At 42.2% G+C, this 19239-nt stretch overlaps 1 protein-coding gene across 6 annotated transcripts in view; it reads left to right on the top strand.

Annotated features, from left to right (window-relative positions):
* LOC306884018 (calcium/calmodulin-dependent protein kinase type II delta 1 chain) overlaps positions 1 to 19239 on the top strand; it is an 82567-nt gene that overhangs the window by 37034 nt on the left and 26294 nt on the right. For 4 of the 6 annotated variants that reach the window (XM_079439612.1, XM_079439615.1, XM_079439616.1 and 1 more), the window contains exons 6-9: positions 12722 to 12794; positions 16483 to 16585; positions 17650 to 17733; positions 18589 to 18683. In XM_079439612.1, the coding sequence (XP_079295738.1) occupies positions 12722 to 12794; positions 16483 to 16585; positions 17650 to 17733; positions 18589 to 18683 (355 nt within the window). Of the gene's footprint in view, positions 1 to 7680; positions 7754 to 12721; positions 12795 to 16482; positions 16586 to 17649; positions 17734 to 18588; positions 18684 to 19239 lie in introns of all 6 variants that reach the window. The other 2 variants (XM_079439617.1, XM_079439614.1) reach the window with 1 other exon arrangement.

Genomic DNA, 19239 nt, shown 5'->3' with positions numbered 1-19239 from the left:
TAAATTCTGAGTTTCCTTCACACTTGAATCTCATCCCCTCATTAGTAGACTTCTTATATAGCCCAACCTTGCACTGCTTCTTTGGAAAGTCTTGTTTATTTTTTGTTGACAATTCTGAACGTTCTTTTCTGAATTGTATTTAGTGTTATCTTGAGCCTTGCTGTTTTCCTCATTTTTCGCTCTTTTACTGTTTTGGATTTGTTTGTATGGGCTGCATTACATTTCACAGTTTTGACTGCTGTCTGTTTACTGACCCTTTTCTTACCCTGTTTAATCCTCTGCACATGCTTCCTTCTTGTTACAGCATTGAATTGCATTTAGTTGCATCTAAATTACATTAGATCAGCAACAAGTTGAGAAATTATTCTGTCTAGCAAAGTATACAGCTTAAAAAAAAGTTTAGAGACCTACAGCTCAAATAACACACAGAGCAGAGGAATTAATGGATTTATATTCAATTATATTTTAAACTCTCTAGAAAACCTTGCCCCATAGACCTCCATTGTAAGTGCATTATTGTAAATCGTAAATGTTTTACAAACTGACCATAAAGTTGAACTATTTTCTGTGGTAAGAGCTTAACTTAGAAAAAAGCCAGAACATTCCACACATACCAATCACTTAAAAAATGTAAAGTGCATGTCTCATTGTCACGAACAGGCTAGGAGACACGGAGGAGTAAGGTCAATACAGGGTTTATTGTGAAAGGTGCACGGGTGAATGCTGAGTGGAGGAGCGGGAACAGGATCCAGGAAGGGAAGTCGGCGGTGCGCACTGCCGCGGGGAGGAACAGGACCAGGAAGAGCCAGGAGCGGTGGAGAACAGGAGCGGTGGAGACTAGGAGCGGTGGAGACTTGGAACAGGGGGAATCTGGAGGTCTGCAGGTAAGTAACACAAGGTTAGTAGTCAGGCTAGGTTCGGGTAGTGAACGGTAGACCGGACGAGGAAGGAGTGCTTGTGGTGAGTGGATATAGTGCTGTTCATTAGCCGGTGACAGGTGCGGGGAATCAGTACTCAGGTGATTGGGATCTGGCTAATGAAGGTGCAGGTGACTGTGATTCTCTGACATTACCCCCCCCTCCAGGGGCGGCTCCTGACGCCCTACCACGGCGACGGGGGCGGCCTCGGCCTCTGGGTGCGGGACGACTAGGGTGATTGCGGTGAAACTCTTCGAGGAGCAAGGGGTCGAGGATGTCGTCCCTGGCCACCCAGGATCTTTCCTCTGGGCCATACCCCTCCCAGTCCACCAGGTACTCGAGCCGGGCGCCCCGTCGCCGCGAGTCCAGGATGTTGCGGACCCGGTAGACCTCAGCCCCATCGATCATCTCCGGAGGAGGGGGTGCGTCCGGTCCCGTGGTTCCTGGTGTAGAGGGGGAGAAGGGTTTGAGCAGTGAGACGTGGAAGGTGGGGTGGATGCGATACCTGGGGGGGAGCTGAAGCTCATAGGTGACGTCGTTCACCTGCCTCTGGATCTTAAACGGACCTATGAAGCGGGGACTCAGCTTTTTGCAAGGCAGGCGGAGACGGATGTCCTTGGTCGACAGCCAGACCCGATCTCCTGGCTGGTATTGGGGGGTCTCGGATCTCCGGACGTCCGCAAAGCGTTTATGTCTCCGCACTGCCCGCTGAAGATGGATATGTGCTGAGTCCCAAACCCTCTCACTTTCTCGGAACCAGTGGTCCACAGCTGGAACCTCCGCTGGTTCCTCCGTCCAGGGGAACAGAGGGGGTTGGTAGCCGAGCATGCACTGGAACGGGGTGAGACCGGTGGTGGCCTGGCGAAGGGAGTTTTGTGCATACTCGGCCCATGGGAGAAAACGGCTCCAGCTGTGCTGATCGGGGGAGCAGTATGACCGGAGGTAGCGTCCGAGCTCCTGGATCTTACGCTCAGTCTGGCCGTTGGTCTGGGGGTGGTAGCCCGAGGACAGGCTGACGGTGATTCCCAAGAGGCGGAAGAAGGATCTCCAGACCCGGGACACAAATTGAGGGCCACGGTCCGACACAATGTCCTCCGGTAGGCCGAAGTTGCGGAACACATGGTGGAATAGGCATTCGGCGGTCTCCAATGCCGTGGGCAAGCCCCTGAGGGGGATGAGTTTGCAAGCCTTGGAGAAACGGTCCACCACAACTAGGACACAGGTGTGGCCCTCAGACTCTGGGAGGTCGGTGACGAAGTCCACACCGAGATGGGACCAAGGCCTCTGGGGAATTGGCAGGGGAACCAGTTTGCCTGCGGGCAGATGGCGAGGAGACTGAGACATGGCACAGACTGAGCAGCCTCGAACGTACCTGATGACATCCGCGGTCATACCGGGCCACCAGTAACGAGCTTGGAGAAGTGAGAGAGTTCGCTGGCTGCCTGGGTGTCCAGAGCCCGGTACTTCATGTGCTGAGCCCAGAAGGGTGAGGCGCTGGGAGCGGGGCACATAAGTTTTCCCTTCTGGGCCTCCCTGCGGGGCGGGTTCGGTGAGAGTGGCGTCACGGATGTTGTCGTTAAGTTCCCACTGGATGGGGCTGACTATGAGGGCTGGAGGGAGAATGGGCTCGGGGTCTGTGGGTGTTTCTGGGGCATGCAAGCGGGAGAGAGCATCGGCCTTGGTGTTGCGGATTCCGGGGCGGTAGGTGATAGAGAAGGAAAACCGGGTGAAGAAGAGGGCCCAGCGTGCTTGACGAGGGTTTAAGCGTTTGGCATCTCGTAGATACTGGAGGTTCTTATGGTCCGTGATGACGGTGAAGGGGCAGGTGGCTCCCTCCAGCCAGTGACGCCACTCCTCCAAGGCTAGTTTGATGGCCAGCAGCTCTCGATTGCCAATGTCGTAGTTTACCTCCGCAGGGGACAGCTTCCGCGAGAAGTAAGCGCAAGGATGGAGGCGGGGAGGCTCGCCGTGGTGTTGGGACAGCACGGCCCCGACTCCCGTGGTAGAGGCGTCGACTTCCACGACGAAGGGGATCTGGGGATCCGGGTGGCGTAGGATAGGGGCCGTGCTGAAGGCTTCCTTGAGCTGTTGGAACGCTCCGTGGGCTTCGGGGTTCCAGGACAGAGACTTGGGCTTACCACGGAGCAAGGAGGTGAGGGGTGATGACAGTCGACTGAATTGACAGATGAACCGTCGGTAAAAGTTGGCGAAGCCCAGAAAGCGCTGTAGTTCCTTAACCGTTTGTGGTAGAGGCCAGTCTAGGATGGCTTGGACTTTCCCCTGGTCCATCTGGATTCCTTCGGGACTGATGGTATAGCCGAGGAACTGCACCGTGGAGCGATGGAACTCGCACTTCTCCAGTTTAAGGTAGAGCCGGTGCTCTCGGAGCCGCTGGAGGACCTGCTCAACGTGGTGGCGATGTTCGGCCAGGTTCCGGGAGTAAATCAGGATATCGTCTATGTAGACGATCACGAATTGGTGGAGGAACTCCCGGAACACCTCGTTCATGAAGCCTTGAAAGACGGACGGTGAGTTGGAGAGGCCGTACGGCATAACCCGGTACTCGTAGTGCCCAGATGGAGTGTGGAACGCCGTCTTCCACTCATCGCCCGCCCTTATCCTCACGAGGTTGTACGCGCTTCGCAGGTCCAACTTGGAGAAGATGCGGGCCCCACGGAGTTCCTCGAGGGCGGCCGGGACCAGGGGAAGCGGGTATGGGAGTTTAACTGTCTGCTCGTTGAGTGTGCGGTAATCTATACAGGGCCTCAAGCCTCCGTCCTTTTTGCCCACGAAGAAGAAGCTCGAGGCGGCGGGGGATGTTGACTGCCGGATAAAGCCTTGTTGAAGAGCCTCCTTGATGTACTCCTCCATTGCCTTGCGCTCCGGGATGGACAGGGGGTAAATCTTACCCTTGGGAAGTTTTGCCCCAGGCAGCAGGTCAATGGCACAGTCCCATGGCCGGTGCGGTGGTAGGCGAGTGGCTGCCTGTTTGCTGAATACATCCTGGAACGCCTGGTAGTCAGATGGGACGGTACACTTCACCTGGGGCTCAGGACTTTCTACTAGAGTGGAACAGACTGTCAGGGGGGCGGGGTTCGTAGGGATCCTCTGTACTGACTGCAGGCAGGACTGGGAACAAAACTCGCTCCAGCGAGTGACTTCGCATGGATCCCATCTGACTACTGGAGAGTGGAGATTGAGCCATGGGCGTCCCAGGATGATATCCACCGTGGGCCCCTCCAGTACCAGAAAGGTGATGGACTCCTCGTGTAGACAGCCGACCCGGAGTGTTACGGGAGGAGAGCGATACCTCACTCTACCACGCCCCAGCGGTTTTCCCTGGATGGTCTCGACTCGGAGCTCCTGGGGTTGCCGCCTCCGGGGGAGATTGAGGTGGGTTAGTAGGGCTTGGGAAATGAAGTTCCCCGAGGAGCCCGAGTCGACCAGGGCGGAGACTGTAAGAGAGGAGTCTGGGGTGAGGAGTTGCACTGGCATCAGTGATAATGAAGAAATATCTGGCTCAAGTTGAAGGGTACTCACCGCGGGGCGTGGAGGTCGGACGGGGCATTCCCGGATGAAGTGTCCTTGTTTCGCGCAGTAGAGGCACAGGTTGGCCGCGAGGCGGCGCGCACGTTCCATGCGGGAGAGGCGGGCGGTGTCTACGAGCATGGGTTCTGGTACTGGGGAGCTTGCAGCGGGTGAAGCTGACGGGGGGGCGGACTCATCCTCGAGGCAGGCGGTGAGGCGTTGAGAGATGCGAGAAGCGCGTTGCATGAAGGTTTCTAATCCTACGCTGTCATCGTAGATGGCCATCTGGGCGCGCAGGCGGGGATTCAAGCCGAGGCGGTAGGCACTCAGTAAAGCTGCTTCGTTCCAGCCGCTTGTGGCCGCTAGAGTGCGAAACTCCAAGGTGTAGTCATCCACGGACGCCTCTCCTTGGCGTAGGCGAAGAAGACGATCCTGCACAGAGATGCGTCCCGCGGCGACTCCGAAGACCTCCTTGAAGTGGCTGGTGAACGCTTCGTAGGAGTTGAGGATGGTGCTCTGCGCGTCCCAGATAGCCTGCGCCCATAGCAACGCCTTGCCGGACAGGAGGGAGGTAAGAAAAGCCACCTTCGATCTCTCGGTGGTGAACTTACGGGGTTGTGCCGCGATGTACAAGGACACTTGAAGCAGGAAGCCGCCACACCCCGCCGCATCACCCGCGTACTTGGATGGAATGGCCACGGGACTCTCAGAGGCAGGTGGTGGGACAGGTGGTGGAAGAAGGGAAGCCCGGAGAGTATTGACCAACTCCTCCAGCGTGTCGACGGCCGAGGGTGGCCGGGACTCCATGACACGCGGTGCTGTAGTTGGTCCGGTCTTCTGTCACGAACAGGCTAGGAGACACGGAGGAGTAAGGTCAATACAGGGTTTATTGTGAAAGGTGCACGGGTGAATGCTGAGTGGAGGAGCGGGAACAGGATCCAGGAAGGGAAGTCGGCGGTGCGCACTGCCGCGGGGAGGAACAGGACCAGGAAGAGCCAGGAGCGGTGGAGAACAGGAGCGGTGGAGACTAGGAGCGGTGGAGACTTGGAACAGGGGGAATCTGGAGGTCTGCAGGTAAGTAACACAAGGTTAGTAGTCAGGCTAGGTTCGGGTAGTGAACGGTAGACCGGACGAGGAAGGAGTGCTTGTGGTGAGTGGATATAGTGCTGTTCATTAGCCGGTGACAGGTGCGGGGAATCAGTACTCAGGTGATTGGGATCTGGCTAATGAAGGTGCAGGTGACTGTGATTCTCTGACACTCATAGTTCACAAAACAGAAGAACCATGTTTTATTATCACTGTCTGTGTGTGCATGATATGGTTATTTTTCTCAGTCAGTTATGGGGACAATAATATCTGTAACCTTATCACAGAACCAGGGGAAGAGCAAATTTAGTAATATTGCTCGTGTCATAAACATTTTCTAACATTTAAACCCAACTGTGAGAAGAAATGTAAAAAAGTGTCTGCACTGTCTTTCAATGTATTTGTACTTGTAATGTCCGTCTGTAGGTTTTTTTTTTTTCTGCTTAAAATTAAAATTCTTTCCTTTCTATACTGCTTATTTGCTGAGGGTGTTATCTTAATTTGGGTTGTTTAAGCTTGTTTTTGTGTGTGTGTGTGTGCTTCTGTTATATTTGTATTATTATTTGTAAAAGAATACTTCACCCAGAAATGAAAATTGTCATTCTTTACACACCCATACGTCATTCCAACCCCATTGGACTCTTCTATGTAACGCAGAACGAGAAATTAAGACCTTTTCTGTGAAATTACAATGAACAAAGACTGAAGCATTCAAACTGCAAAAAGGACACAAATGCATCATAGAAGTATCATAAATGTAGTCCAGATGACTCAATATCCCAGTTCTTCTGAAATAATACAACCACCAAGGTGGTTATTTATTTTACTCTTCTTGGCCATTCATGCGAGGCATTAATAAGTTCTGAATCCTTTGAAAACATCTGGATGTTTTAGCTGTTTAACTCGAAATTAAAGACAAGAACAATAAAATAAAACTAATAACACACAAAAAAGTACTTTTCACTTTTCACATTTCACTGAGTAAACATGCAGAGTCCAGGTCTTGAGGCAGTAAAGCAGCACTAAATCGTGATGTTCCTTCAGCCATTCTTCCCAGATTTTCAAAAACTCCAGTTGCAGTGTTACCATGTAGATAATGAAACCGGAGATTTTCGCTTGTGATGTCGGAGCATGCGCTGTTATCTCCACCTACTGGAAACTTTTCAGGCTTCTGATTGGCCAACATGGCTTTACGGTTGAGATTATATAACCACCTGTTGGTTTGGCATGCTCTTGACAGTGCTTCGTAGCATGCTTTTGTGTTTTCATGTGGACAGAGATTTTTTTAAAACTGGAAGAAGGAAAAACTGCGTTTATAAAAATACCCTTGTACGTGTGGACTAGTAAATTGCATGCAATGTCAAGTCAAAGCTCAGGATTTATGTGCTTACACTATACAGTCCAATTATCGGGAAAGGATAATCTTCTCTCATTACCCCCTGTACACAAAGCTCAAATTCGGCCCGACTTGAAATCGGCTCAAAATTGACCAGCTTTACTTGAAAACTGAAGGTGAATGTGTTGGAGCAGGATGGAGCTTAACTCTGCAGGACTGTGGCACTCCCCGAGCTAAGTTTGACACCCATTTATTACCCCATCTTTCTTGAGAAGAACAGATTTGTCAGTAAAGAAGCGTTGCATGCCCTTTTTTAAAGGGCAGGGTACCCTTTCAATGCAGTAATCAATGCAGAAATCCAGATATTTTCAAAGGGTTCTCTGAAACTTATTCCTGCCACTATAAGACGTTCATGATTTTTTTGTTTCCCCATCCCCCATATCTTGTCAATTAATCAATTCATCCAATTCACAAAACCAGTCAGAATCTGAATCACAGCTGATCTAGACTGTTTCTGAAATGCATCATATGCTGCAACAGGGATTGCATCGATATGAGGTTAAGCTAAAAATGAATTTTTTTTTCATTTCTGGGTGAATATTGATTTAAATCCATCTTTTAGAATTCTAACAAAAATTACACTATTTTCAACAGCCTAGTACTCACTTGAGTACAGTATTTGCTCCTGCCCAAGCTAAATTTGCTTTCTGTTTGCATTGTTTGTTTGTCAGCTGTATTTATTTTCTGACTGTGCTTGCTGAACTGTTCAATCTCTCTTCCTTGGCTTCCTCGCTGTGTCTCTCTTTCTCACAGTCATTGCATACAGCAGATTCTAGAGAGTGTTAATCATTGTCACCTAAATGGCATTGTACATCGAGACTTGAAGGTTAGTATAACAGGCTTAAGCCTCCAACCTGCTGCAGTGTTCTTTAAACAAACAATAAACCATGGGTTCCCCATATGGAAGCCTCCTCTGCTCACCCTAACCTGGTCCCTCAAAACACAGCTACACATCGAGATATGTGTGTGGCAGTGGGCTGAGGGGTAATAACACAACTAATGACCTCAGAGCAAAGGTCGTGCATGTAGCACCTCAGAAATGTGCATAGTCGGGGCTGTGCGTTTGACTCTGTAGGACTTTTTTAATGTGTGTTGATGGTGACTGTGCCCTTTTTGATTGAAATGCAAAACGGGTATCAGAACCCATAACTCATGATTTTAGTGGGTCAAGCAAACAGTCACCCAAGCAAACACCACGTCTGGATTGAGATTTGGAGAGCAAGACAAGAGAGGTAATGATGACGATGGATGGGCAATATATGTTTACTAATATATTTGATAGCATACAAATATTTCAAAACAAAAGTTTATTATTTCACAGTAGGGCAGGGCAATAAAGCATCTGGTCATTGGCTGTGCAGATAAACACGATGAAGGCAAATGAAGTTCTAACTTGAACGCACACCTTACATATACACCGATGAGACAGAACAATGAACAAAACAGGCAATACTTATACCAGAACTAAACGAGGGGACTAATGGGTTGATTAACAAGGGTCAGGTGAATGAGATGAACCAATGAAACACATGGGAAAACTGGGGTCAAAGGAAAATGAGCAAACAGAAAGTGAACACAATAGGCTTGATCAACTTCATGTGGAGCCGCAAAGATCGGTTGCCGCATGACAAAAGCAATGCATTATGATTAGAAAATTTGTCATATTTATATAAATATGACAAATTTTCTAATCATAATGCATTGCTTTTGTCATGCGGCAACCGATCTTTGCGGCTATATTTATATAATATGACCCTGGACCACAAAAACAGTCTTAAGTCGCTGGGGTATATTTGTAGCAATAGCCAAAAAATACATTGTACAGGTCAAAATTATCCACTTTTCTTTTATGCCAAAAATCATTAGGATATTAAGTAAAGATCATGTTCCATGAAGATATTTAGTGAATTTCCTACCATAAACATATCAAAACTTGATTAGTAATATGCATTGCTAAGAACTTCATTTTGACAACTTTAAAGGTGATTTTCTCAATATTTACATTTTTTTGCACCCTCAGATTCCAGATTTTCAAATAGTTGTATCTCGGCCAAATATTGTGCTATCCTAACAAACCGTACATCAATGGAAAGCTTATTTATTCAGCTATCTTCTACATCTTCTACAAATTTTCTACAAATCTACAAATTACACTTATTTTTGTGTATCCTCATTTAGTCGCTTGTTAAATAACTAAATGTAAATGTGATATATATATATTAGGGATGCCAATTCTCGATCATTTCCACAATCGATCATCGTTTAAATTAATGATCAATTAATCGATTAATCTTTAACCTTAATACTGCAAAATGCGTCTATTGCAGGAGCATATAGTCATCGGCATGACAGGATGTGCAAATGCCACTCAAAACGCCAGCTTCCTCACCCGAATGAAAGGGGTTTTTAGTCTAAAAAAAAGGCTAGTAGTAGGATCGTAAAATGAATGGATGTAATTATGATCATTTGATAAAATGAAGAGAGCACGCTGTAGTTGCGTACGGGATCATTTTACTTTGTGGTCTGCTTCATATTCTGTCACGGTGACCGCTGAATGCGCCTTTTTAAATGGTTTCATGGTGCTCGTTGTTTTATTTTAAAACATCGTCGCAATGTTTGCAATTGACATTATCGGGATTTAAACTAAAATGATCCAAATGCAAGTCCGGCGCACGGGGTTGTGACGTGCGGTCAGTGATCCGTTTCGAAAACCACTGGCATTGCAATGGTGACACACTGTTACCCATTTGAAACATTTTAATGCGAATATTATGACACAAGTGAGGTACAAAGCTTTGTTAATAAGATAAATAATTTGTTAGCAGGCAAATGTTACATCGCGACCATGCTTTTGGATTCATGCCATTCGAGCATCCTGTTTTGCTAGATGGTCACGAATTTAATATTAATTGTTTCTTTTCCCAAATCCTCACTGTCTCACCCTCGAGATTCGCAGGTTTATTTTATTGTTGTTTTAATCACTGTTTCATCTCTTACTGTGGTAAACGTGGGGGGAAATGAAAGATTTCGTGGCCATGAATTAAGAATTCGTTACTATGACTTAAATTGCTCCCGCATTTAAATTCATGGGTTTTCTAGGGAACAAATGAATGAAACCTGGACAGTGGCCACAAATTAATGTCGTAGGAACCGACAACAAGCCGAGAGACAAGACAAAGCAAAATGTACATTTCTGCTATGAAACAAGGTCTCAACTTTCAAATTGTAGCTTCTTTTTTTTTTAAGAAATTCAAACAATAAATACCGTTTTATGGCTCTTTAATGTGTCATGACAGCTCACTATATTGCCTCAGTTCAAGCGGCACAATCATCTTTTCATGATGATCATGAAAAGGAAAACAGTTCATGTTTACGTAAAGCACAAAATACACATGAATTAACATCAGAAGGTTTTTTATTTCCACTGCAGAAAGACATACTCAATACAAATAATTTTTCAAGTTTAAGTCCACTGAAGTTAATCTACAGTGCATCGGTAAAGTATTCACAGCGCTTAACTTTTTACACATTTTATGTTACAGCCTTATTTCAATATGGATTCAATTCATTATTTACCTCACAATTCTACAAACAATACCCCATAATGACAACGTTCTGTTATAAATTCAGTTGATTGGACATTATTTGGAAAGGCACACATCTGTCTATATAAGGTCCCATAGTTAACAGTGCATATCAGAGCAAAGACCCTGAGGTCAAAAGAACTGCCTGTATGGCTCAGAGACAGGATTACGTCAAGGCACAGATCTGGGGAAGAGTTCAGAAAAATTCTGCTGCACTTTAAGGTTCATAAAAGCATGTAACCTCCATTACCCATAATAGAAGAAGTTTGGAACAACTAGGACTCTTTCTGGAGCTGGCCTCCTGGCCAAACTGAGCCATTGATGGAGAAGGGCCTTTGTTAAACTGGTGACCAAGAAGCTGATGGCCACTCTAGTTGAGTTCCATGATCAAATATGCAGATGGGAGAAATTCACAGAAGGACAAACATCACTGCAACACTTTCCAGTCTTTATGGCGGTGTGGCCAAACTCAATACTCTCCTTAGTTAAGACACATGAAAACCCACTTGGAATTTGCAACAAACCACCTAAAGAACTCTGAGACTGTGAGAAACAGGATTCTCTGGTCTGGTGAACCTCAATTCGAAGCATCATGTCTGGAGAAAACCAGACACCGCTCATCACCTGGCCAATACCGTCCCTACAGTGAAGCATGGTGGTGGCAGCATCATGCTGTGGAGATGTTTTTCAGCGGCAGGAACTGGGAGACATGTCAGGATTGAGGGAAAGATAATTGCAGCAATGTACAGAGACATCCTTGATGAAAACCAGAGCGCTCTGGACCTCAGACTGGGGTGAAGGTTCATCTTCCAACAGGACAACGACCCTAAGCACGCAGCCAAGATAACAAAGGAGTGCTACGGGACAACTCTGTGAATGTGAATGTCCCAGCCAGAGCCAAGACTTGAACTGGATCTCTGGAGAGATCTGAAAATGGCTGTGCACCGACACTCCCTATCCAACCTGATGGAGATTGTGAGGTCTTGCAAAGAAGAATGGGAGAAACTGCCCAAAAATAGGTTTGCCAAACTTGTAGCATCATACTCAAGACTTGAGGCTGTAATTGGTGCCAAAGGTGCTTCAACAAAATATTGAGCAATACATATCATGACATGAGTACATGTGATTATTTATTTTAGTGCCGTCAAACGATTAATCGTGATTATTGTTTGTGTGTGTGTGTGTATATGTATGTATATAAATACACACACATACAGTATATATTTAGAAAATATTTACCTTTATACATGCATGTGTTTGCATTTATATATACATAATAAATATACACAGTATACAAACATATTATGTAAACAAACTTACTTTTGGATGCGATTAAAAGCGATTAATCGTTTGACAGCACTAATTTATTTATTTTATAATTATTATTATTTTTTTTATATAAATTTGCAAAGCTTTCAAACAGATTAATTTTACGTTGTCATTTTGGGGTATGGTTTGTAGAATTGAGGAAAATTGTGAATTTAATTTATTTTGGAATAAGGCTGTAACATAACAAAACGTGGAAAAAGTGAAGCGTTGTGAATACTTTCCGGATGCACTGTACTCTCTTGTCTGATTTGTGTGTCAGACAAAATAGCAGATTTTGTGTTATCATTGGTCAGATCGCCTATCAATCAAGCTCTTTGCAAAGGGTCAGTTATTCAATCAGTTCTGTTGAACTGTCCTCTTCAATGAATTAAACAATTTCCATGTTTAATAAAAGATGTATGTAGATAAATACTGTTGTTAATGCAGTGTTTCTCAACCCTGTTCCTGTAAAAGCACACCACTACACACTCTACCCAATCAAACACACCTGATTGAACTTGTGAACTTATTAGTAGAGACTCCAAGACCTGAAATTGATAGGTCAAAAAGCGAGACATCCAAAATGTCTGTTGGTGTGCCTCCAGGTACAAGGTTGGGAAAATACTGTATTAATATTCCATACATAGAAATTAATATCTTTATTTTCTAGGATTTTGCAGTATACTGTATTTCTTCAATTGTTAATGTACTTTTGAAAATTTCACCCAGCCCTACTGCAAAGTGTCACCTATAATCATGCAACACTGAAACTTTAATTAATGAGAAGACCATTTGAGTCATGTTCATCACCTCTAAGGCCATGCTCCCTTACTCTCAATGCTGTGCGCAGATAGTGAGTGTGTGCTTGTCACTAACCCATACCCCCTGGTGTTTGCATGCAGTCATTGCATTCAGCAGATCCTTGAGGCTGTTCTCCATTGCCACCAGATGGGAGTGGTCCATCGTGACCTGAAGGTGAGTAGAGACGCAGAGGGTCTTAAACACCAAGTCCTCTTATACAGATCCAGTATCTTGTGTGGTCTTTACTAAGGGCTACAAATGGCTTATGATATTGCAATTCAAATAATTTAAGATTATACAAGTGCTTAGTAACATGAAGTCTACGTTTGTCTTGGAGTTAGGAATCAAGTGATCAGTGGTATACATAAAAAAAATGAAGCCTACACAGGTTTGGGTGGGAATGGTGTTTTATGTCCATCTTTAAACCAAATCCACCATAAGCTCTTGTTAGTGCTAATTTGCCAATCAAATGAGCCAGGTGCAACCAGGGGATTGTTTTCACTCCTCTTATCATCTTCACCTGAATTTGCATCAGCCTGAATTCTGCTCAGTGATTGGCTGCTGCCATACAGTTACCATGGTGAACAGTGACTTGCACCATAAAAAAGAACATAGAACAAAACATAAACAATAGACACAAAACAGTAAGTAATGTGTAGTGTATATTGAAAAGAAGTGTTTTGTGCAATATATGCTATATTCTTCATATATGATTGTTTATTACAAACAAACAAAGCAATTTAGGGAAAAACATTCTCAGGTTGAAATAGCAAAGCCTTGCATCCTTATATAGGCCTACATTTCTCTCCTGCTTGCAACCCTTAAATATGTTGTTCTTAAAGAAAGAGTTCACTCAAAAATTTAAATGTCATTTACATTTACTATCTTCATGTCATTCTAAACCATTTGAATGTACCGTGTGTACACTGAACACAGACTGTCAAGCTCTATAAAAAAAGCACTATACATAGCAAAATTGGCACATAGAGATACAGGATAGATATTTATAGATATTTGAATATGAACAAGTACAAATGAGATTTAATTGTTGTGGCAAGTTGTTGAGTGCGTTGTTGGCATAGGCACAACAAAGCAACAAGCGATACATTTTCTTCCATGTTAATCAGAGTTTTTTAATCCTTACCAGGCATGTCAAGGGACAAATTTGAATCAAACAGCATACATTTATGGATGTAGCGTTTCTCCTTCCCCGTTTAGGAATGCCACTTAAAAGCTTGTTAGCAAAAAGGAGGTCTACCTTACCAGTTTATGACTTCTCCAACAATTTAAAGTATGAGCTATTGGAAGTTTGCTCTCAGAAAGTCATGTAATTGAATCTTATTGAAGTTATATATCTTTTATATAGAGCACCTGAAAAGATTGCGTAACAGCCATTTACAAAAAGCAATATCATATAATCATGAGGACAAATTATTAATCATGTAGGCCAGACCTTATGGAATGGGGAAGGTTTTACTATGCTAATATGTAGGGCAATAATGTACTACCAAATTCTGCTGTTCAAATTATCCTTAGAGGAATCATAGATCTGCTCTCTAATCTACTCTATTTGTCATTGTCTCTCTCTTGCGCGCACTTCTCTAATAAAGGACAACATCCGGCTATTCTTTATTTTATCTTGACACCTCTGTAATTAGCTTCCACAGTCCTCAAGTTTTCTCCCTTGCCTTGGGCATTTGAGGCTGAAACTTGAGTATAATACATGTAGACTCTGTCTCTGTAAAGAACAGCACTTCTTAACAGTGGCGTTTGCGAAGTCGAGACTAGTTTCTAGTTTGCTAAGACTGGAAAGACCAGACACACAGAATTGAAATTCATCCTGGTCACCCACAATTGGTCCAATTACAAATATATTGTAGTAAAGGAGGTGTGATGGCTCTCAGAATCAGCAGGGTGCTTCTGAAGGCCTACCATCCTGCACAGTTAAGCTCCAAACCTAATCAAACACAGTTGAACCAGCTAATCAAAGTCTTTAGGATTACTTGGAAAACAAAATGATAAACAGCGAGGTGTGTTGAAATGTCTGCAGGGAGGTTGCCCTCCAGGGACTTGTGTGCTACATTAGCTAAATAAATTTACAGTTTAGATTAAAGATTAACTTTGTACCATGACACTGATCCTCAACTTCCTCTGTAAACTTTGATCTTGAGTTCATGAATAACTATGGCGCAAGTGTGCATGAAAGATGTTGTATCTCAGTGGGATATTTTCCTGGTTAAATCAGTAGCAAACAATCACATGCCGTGATACATAATGAAACTGCAAGAAAGTATTGTAAGAACGTCAGCATGATTCAAATCTCTTCTGCCAAAGATGAAGAAATTGTTAGGAAAAATATGAAGAATTTAAACCCAGCAAGAAGAAAAGAGTTGTCCTCAAAAGCTTATTACATAATACCTGTATTTATATTCATTTAAACTAAAAGCTTAATATTAATTTTTAAACTGTAATTGCTCAAGTGTAATGGATTGAGAGTATAATTTTATAATTAATATGTAAATCGTAAAATAATTATAATAATCATTATGATTTTGTCTTTAAAATTATTTTACTGTTAAGTGACCTTTATTGTGGAGCAAGAGAAACTTGACTTTATCAGTAAGAAGCCTTTGGTGTCATACACAGATGTGATGGACATGGGAATATCGCCTTGATGAAATGACATATTAGAGTTTTAATAAATACCTGTAAATAAATATTTAAGCAATACATGGCTGTGATATTGCCTGTTAAGTGTTTTATGTTGTTGAAAAAAAATGGATAGGTTTAGGGTAGGATTGCGGTTAGGGTTGTTTGTAAGGTACGGAAAAGCAATGACTGCATGACAGTTTCAATTGCACTAGCATGTTAGCACCTTGATCTTCCCAAGGCATGAAGTGAATGCTGAAACAACTAACTGCACCTGACAAACTAGCCTTATGTCCTTTGCTAATGTCCTGGTTGTACAATAATCACAAGAAAATTAGTTTTGAGTAAAGTTTTGACTTCTCTTTCTAGACTCCCCTGACATAAGTCCTAATCAATGTATTGATTATTGGATATTCAGTTCTAAACTTAATAAAAAAGAAATATTTTTTTTTTAATTAAAAACAATACAATTACTATGAATAATAGATGTCAGTAATTGCATATTTTAATATGCAATTCAACATTTATAACAAAAATGACATAAACATAAATTGTCATGTGCAGAGTTGAATATTATATAATTATTCCCTCCAGTCTTAATGGGTTATGCAGAGATAGCTAGTGACCTATTGCATTTTATGTACAAATTATGCTTTTTGCAAAGAATTATAAATATCATTCACATGCATATTATAACACTTATGAGAAAAACTGGGAAAAAAAAACACTTGCACAAAATATCTTTTTTCTCCAGACATTTCTATTGCAACACTATTTGTTTCTAACAATTTACATCAGTCACAACGTTGTTTGTGTGATTATTCATTTTTAAATGAGTTTTGAATTAACTGTTGTTGCTCAGTCAAAACATTGTTCAAGTCTGGTCACATAGCTCTTCGTGAAGTGCTGCATAACCCTGGAGGCTGTATTAATGTTTTCAGAAGTCTTGGTTCAAAATGTTTTATCAGAGCTTGTCTATTTAAATCATACTTTTAAATCCATTTTAGAAATCTAGGGGAAAAGTCATTATCTTTCTTTTCCTAGTACATGGTATTCTTGTACATTTTCTTAAAACTGTACATTTTGACCCAAGTCTTCGATGAGACATCAGGTCATCGAAGATGAGTGATGTCAGTTGTTCTCTATAACACGTATAATTTGTATACATTTTCTCAATATATTTTGAAGCTATGGTTTTATCTGTTACCCAAAGCCAGAGAATCTTCTCTTGGCCAGCAAACTGAAGGGCGCAGCAGTGAAACTGGCTGATTTTGGGCTGGCTATCGAGGTGCAGGGAGACCAACAAGCGTGGTTTGGTTAGTATTCACCAACTGGCTTAACAGCTGTGGTTTAAAAATGTAATATACTAGTACTGTGATGACAAGACAAAACGTGCAGTGACATAATCAGAGAATGTTAAAATGCTTATTTTTCCAATTAAGCTTCATATGGTTTCATAAGATTCATATGCCTAGTCCACTTCTATTTAATATTCTTGTATCCCTGTAATCAGAGCCAATCTTCCCTATAGGCAGAATACGCAAGCTGCATATGGCCCTCGAAACACCAGGGTTTTAATTTTTGTTTTGGTTTTTGAATTTGGCCAGCGGTTATGAAAACATGAATAATCATTTCTTTTAATGCGGTGCGCTGTCACCCTCTCTACGTAAAAATCAGTCGAATTATGTAAGGTGAATGTCGTACAGTCTCTTGCTCCACACTGTAAAAAAAAAACAAAAGTTGAGCCAACTTAAAATTTTAAGGCAACCAGCTTCAGCAGATTTTTGAGTTTTCTCAACTTGTTTTAAGTTTATACAACAAAAAGTTGAGAATCTCCTACAAAAATAATTTGACAGAACTCCAAAATCTGCTGAAGCTGGTTGCCTTAAAATTTTAAATTGGTTCACCTTTTTTGTTGAAACGTACCGAGCCGCAAAAGAGATGCAGTTTCTCGAGCGCTTTCTGTGAGCGCTATTCGAGACGATGATGATGATATAAACTATTATTTATATTATTATTATTATTATTATTATTATCACTAAGTTTTATGTGGGGATTGTGTGATTAGTCTTACTTTTGGACAAACCCTGATGGTGTTGGCGTTTAATTACAATGATCTCAAGGGCTTTAAACTCAGCTCCAGTTTTCCTCTTTGGCTGCTCTCTCATTATGGGCTTTTTGCCTCTGGGGCTTGATGGGTCATCAGGGACTAAAGTTATTTTAGAATTAGGCTGCAATCCAAAGACAAAAATGCCTAAGTAAGAAAATTAAGTAAATTCTTAATAGAGAATTTAGGGGGAGATCATTTTGTAGACTGTTTAAAGAAAAAGAAAAAAAAAACTAGGTTAGGTTTAATTGAGGTCTGTGCTATATTTTCAAGGGTTTGCTGGAACTCCAGGTTATCTGTCTCCTGAGGTGCTGAGGAAGGAGCCTTATGGCAAACCGGTGGACATGTGGGCATGTGGTAGGTTGCTAATCACAAGCATTATGTGGATATTTTCTGCTGCCAGTTAAATTGTATTTCTGTACATAATGTTCATAACATAATAGATCCTTTGCTTTATAGTCTGAGGAGTTGTACTCAGAATTGTTTTCACTAAATAATTACATTAAGTACATTAGAGTTCAGCATACTTCAATATATAATTATAAATGGAGAGTTACAGTTTGATTGCAGATTCAGTTTAATTTTGATGGCACTATGGTGATCATAATGGGCCAGCTGTCTAAATAAAATACTTTTTCATCTGGTTTGCAGATTTAAAGCTTGCCATGAGTCTCTTGCAGTGAATATTTGATAAAGTGTGAAATGAAATCCAGAATAATATGAGAGTGAATGAAATCATGAGTAACCAGTTGGCAAATTATGTTTCCTATACTTTTTGTAATAGAAAACTCATTGTAATTCTGTAATTTATTGAGCAAACAATTGCATTAAAAGGAGCATAGTTTTCTTCTGGTATCTGAACTTAAATTTGTTCAGATTGGAAAAAAAGAGCTCTATTTGGATATCCCAGTAAAATTATTCTTGTTAATTACACTCACAAAATTAAACATACAAAATATATCTATCAATAAGTCTGATCATGATGATTATTATTATTGATTTTTTCATATTCAGACTTTGTGACTATCTGCACCCCAACTGTCTTCTAGCCGTTTAGAATTGACTAAATTATAAAAGTACTTTCGCTTTGGGTGGTTCGTAAGCAGTCTGTGTGTGGTCCATAGTCTCAGTTTGAAGATGGAACTGTCTATCTTTTATATGAATAATATACTTTATTATACCTTATACCTACAAACATTTTTTCTTGAATAGGTGTTATTCTGTACATCCTTCTTGTGGGTTACCCTCCTTTCTGGGATGAAGACCAACATCGACTTTACCAGCAGATCAAAGCTGGTGCATATGATGTAAGATTGCTTACACAGATATACAGTATATCATATATAACATAACCATAACATACTTGATTCTTTAAGAAATGCGGAATATGCTTAATTTATGCTTCGTATATTAGATATTGTCCTCATTCAACTATTTATCTACATTTGATACTCTGACAGTTAATAAAGAGAAAGCAACACAGCTGTGGTAACTCAGTGCAAATCATAATTTCCTGTAATTTATTTTGTGTTAGGCAAATCATACTTTTCCATCAGAGAGTGAAAGAGAAAGTAACAGAGAATGAGCAGTCCATTGGCTTCTGTCCAGCTTGGCTCAGATGCCCAGCTATGTAGTATATGTGGATGAGACTAAATTATTTCCCTAAACGCCTCTCCATACATGGCCTCATCTGGCTTTTTTGGGCCTTATCTTCTGAAAGGCTCATGACATGCAGAATAATACATTATAATGCTACAGCATCACTTTAGACAAATTTTTGGTTTTCAGTCCTGTTTTGGACATTTTGTCTCTCATTTTATCCCACGCACTCAGTTCAGTTCATGAAGCTCTCGCCAGGCTGAT

Source organism: Barbus barbus (assembly GCF_936440315.1).
Source record: "Barbus barbus genome assembly, chromosome: 2".
Taxonomy (NCBI): Eukaryota; Metazoa; Chordata; class Actinopteri; order Cypriniformes; family Cyprinidae; genus Barbus; species Barbus barbus.
The sequence above is the reverse complement of the archived record's forward strand: the minus strand, read 5'-3'. Positions and strand labels throughout refer to the sequence as shown.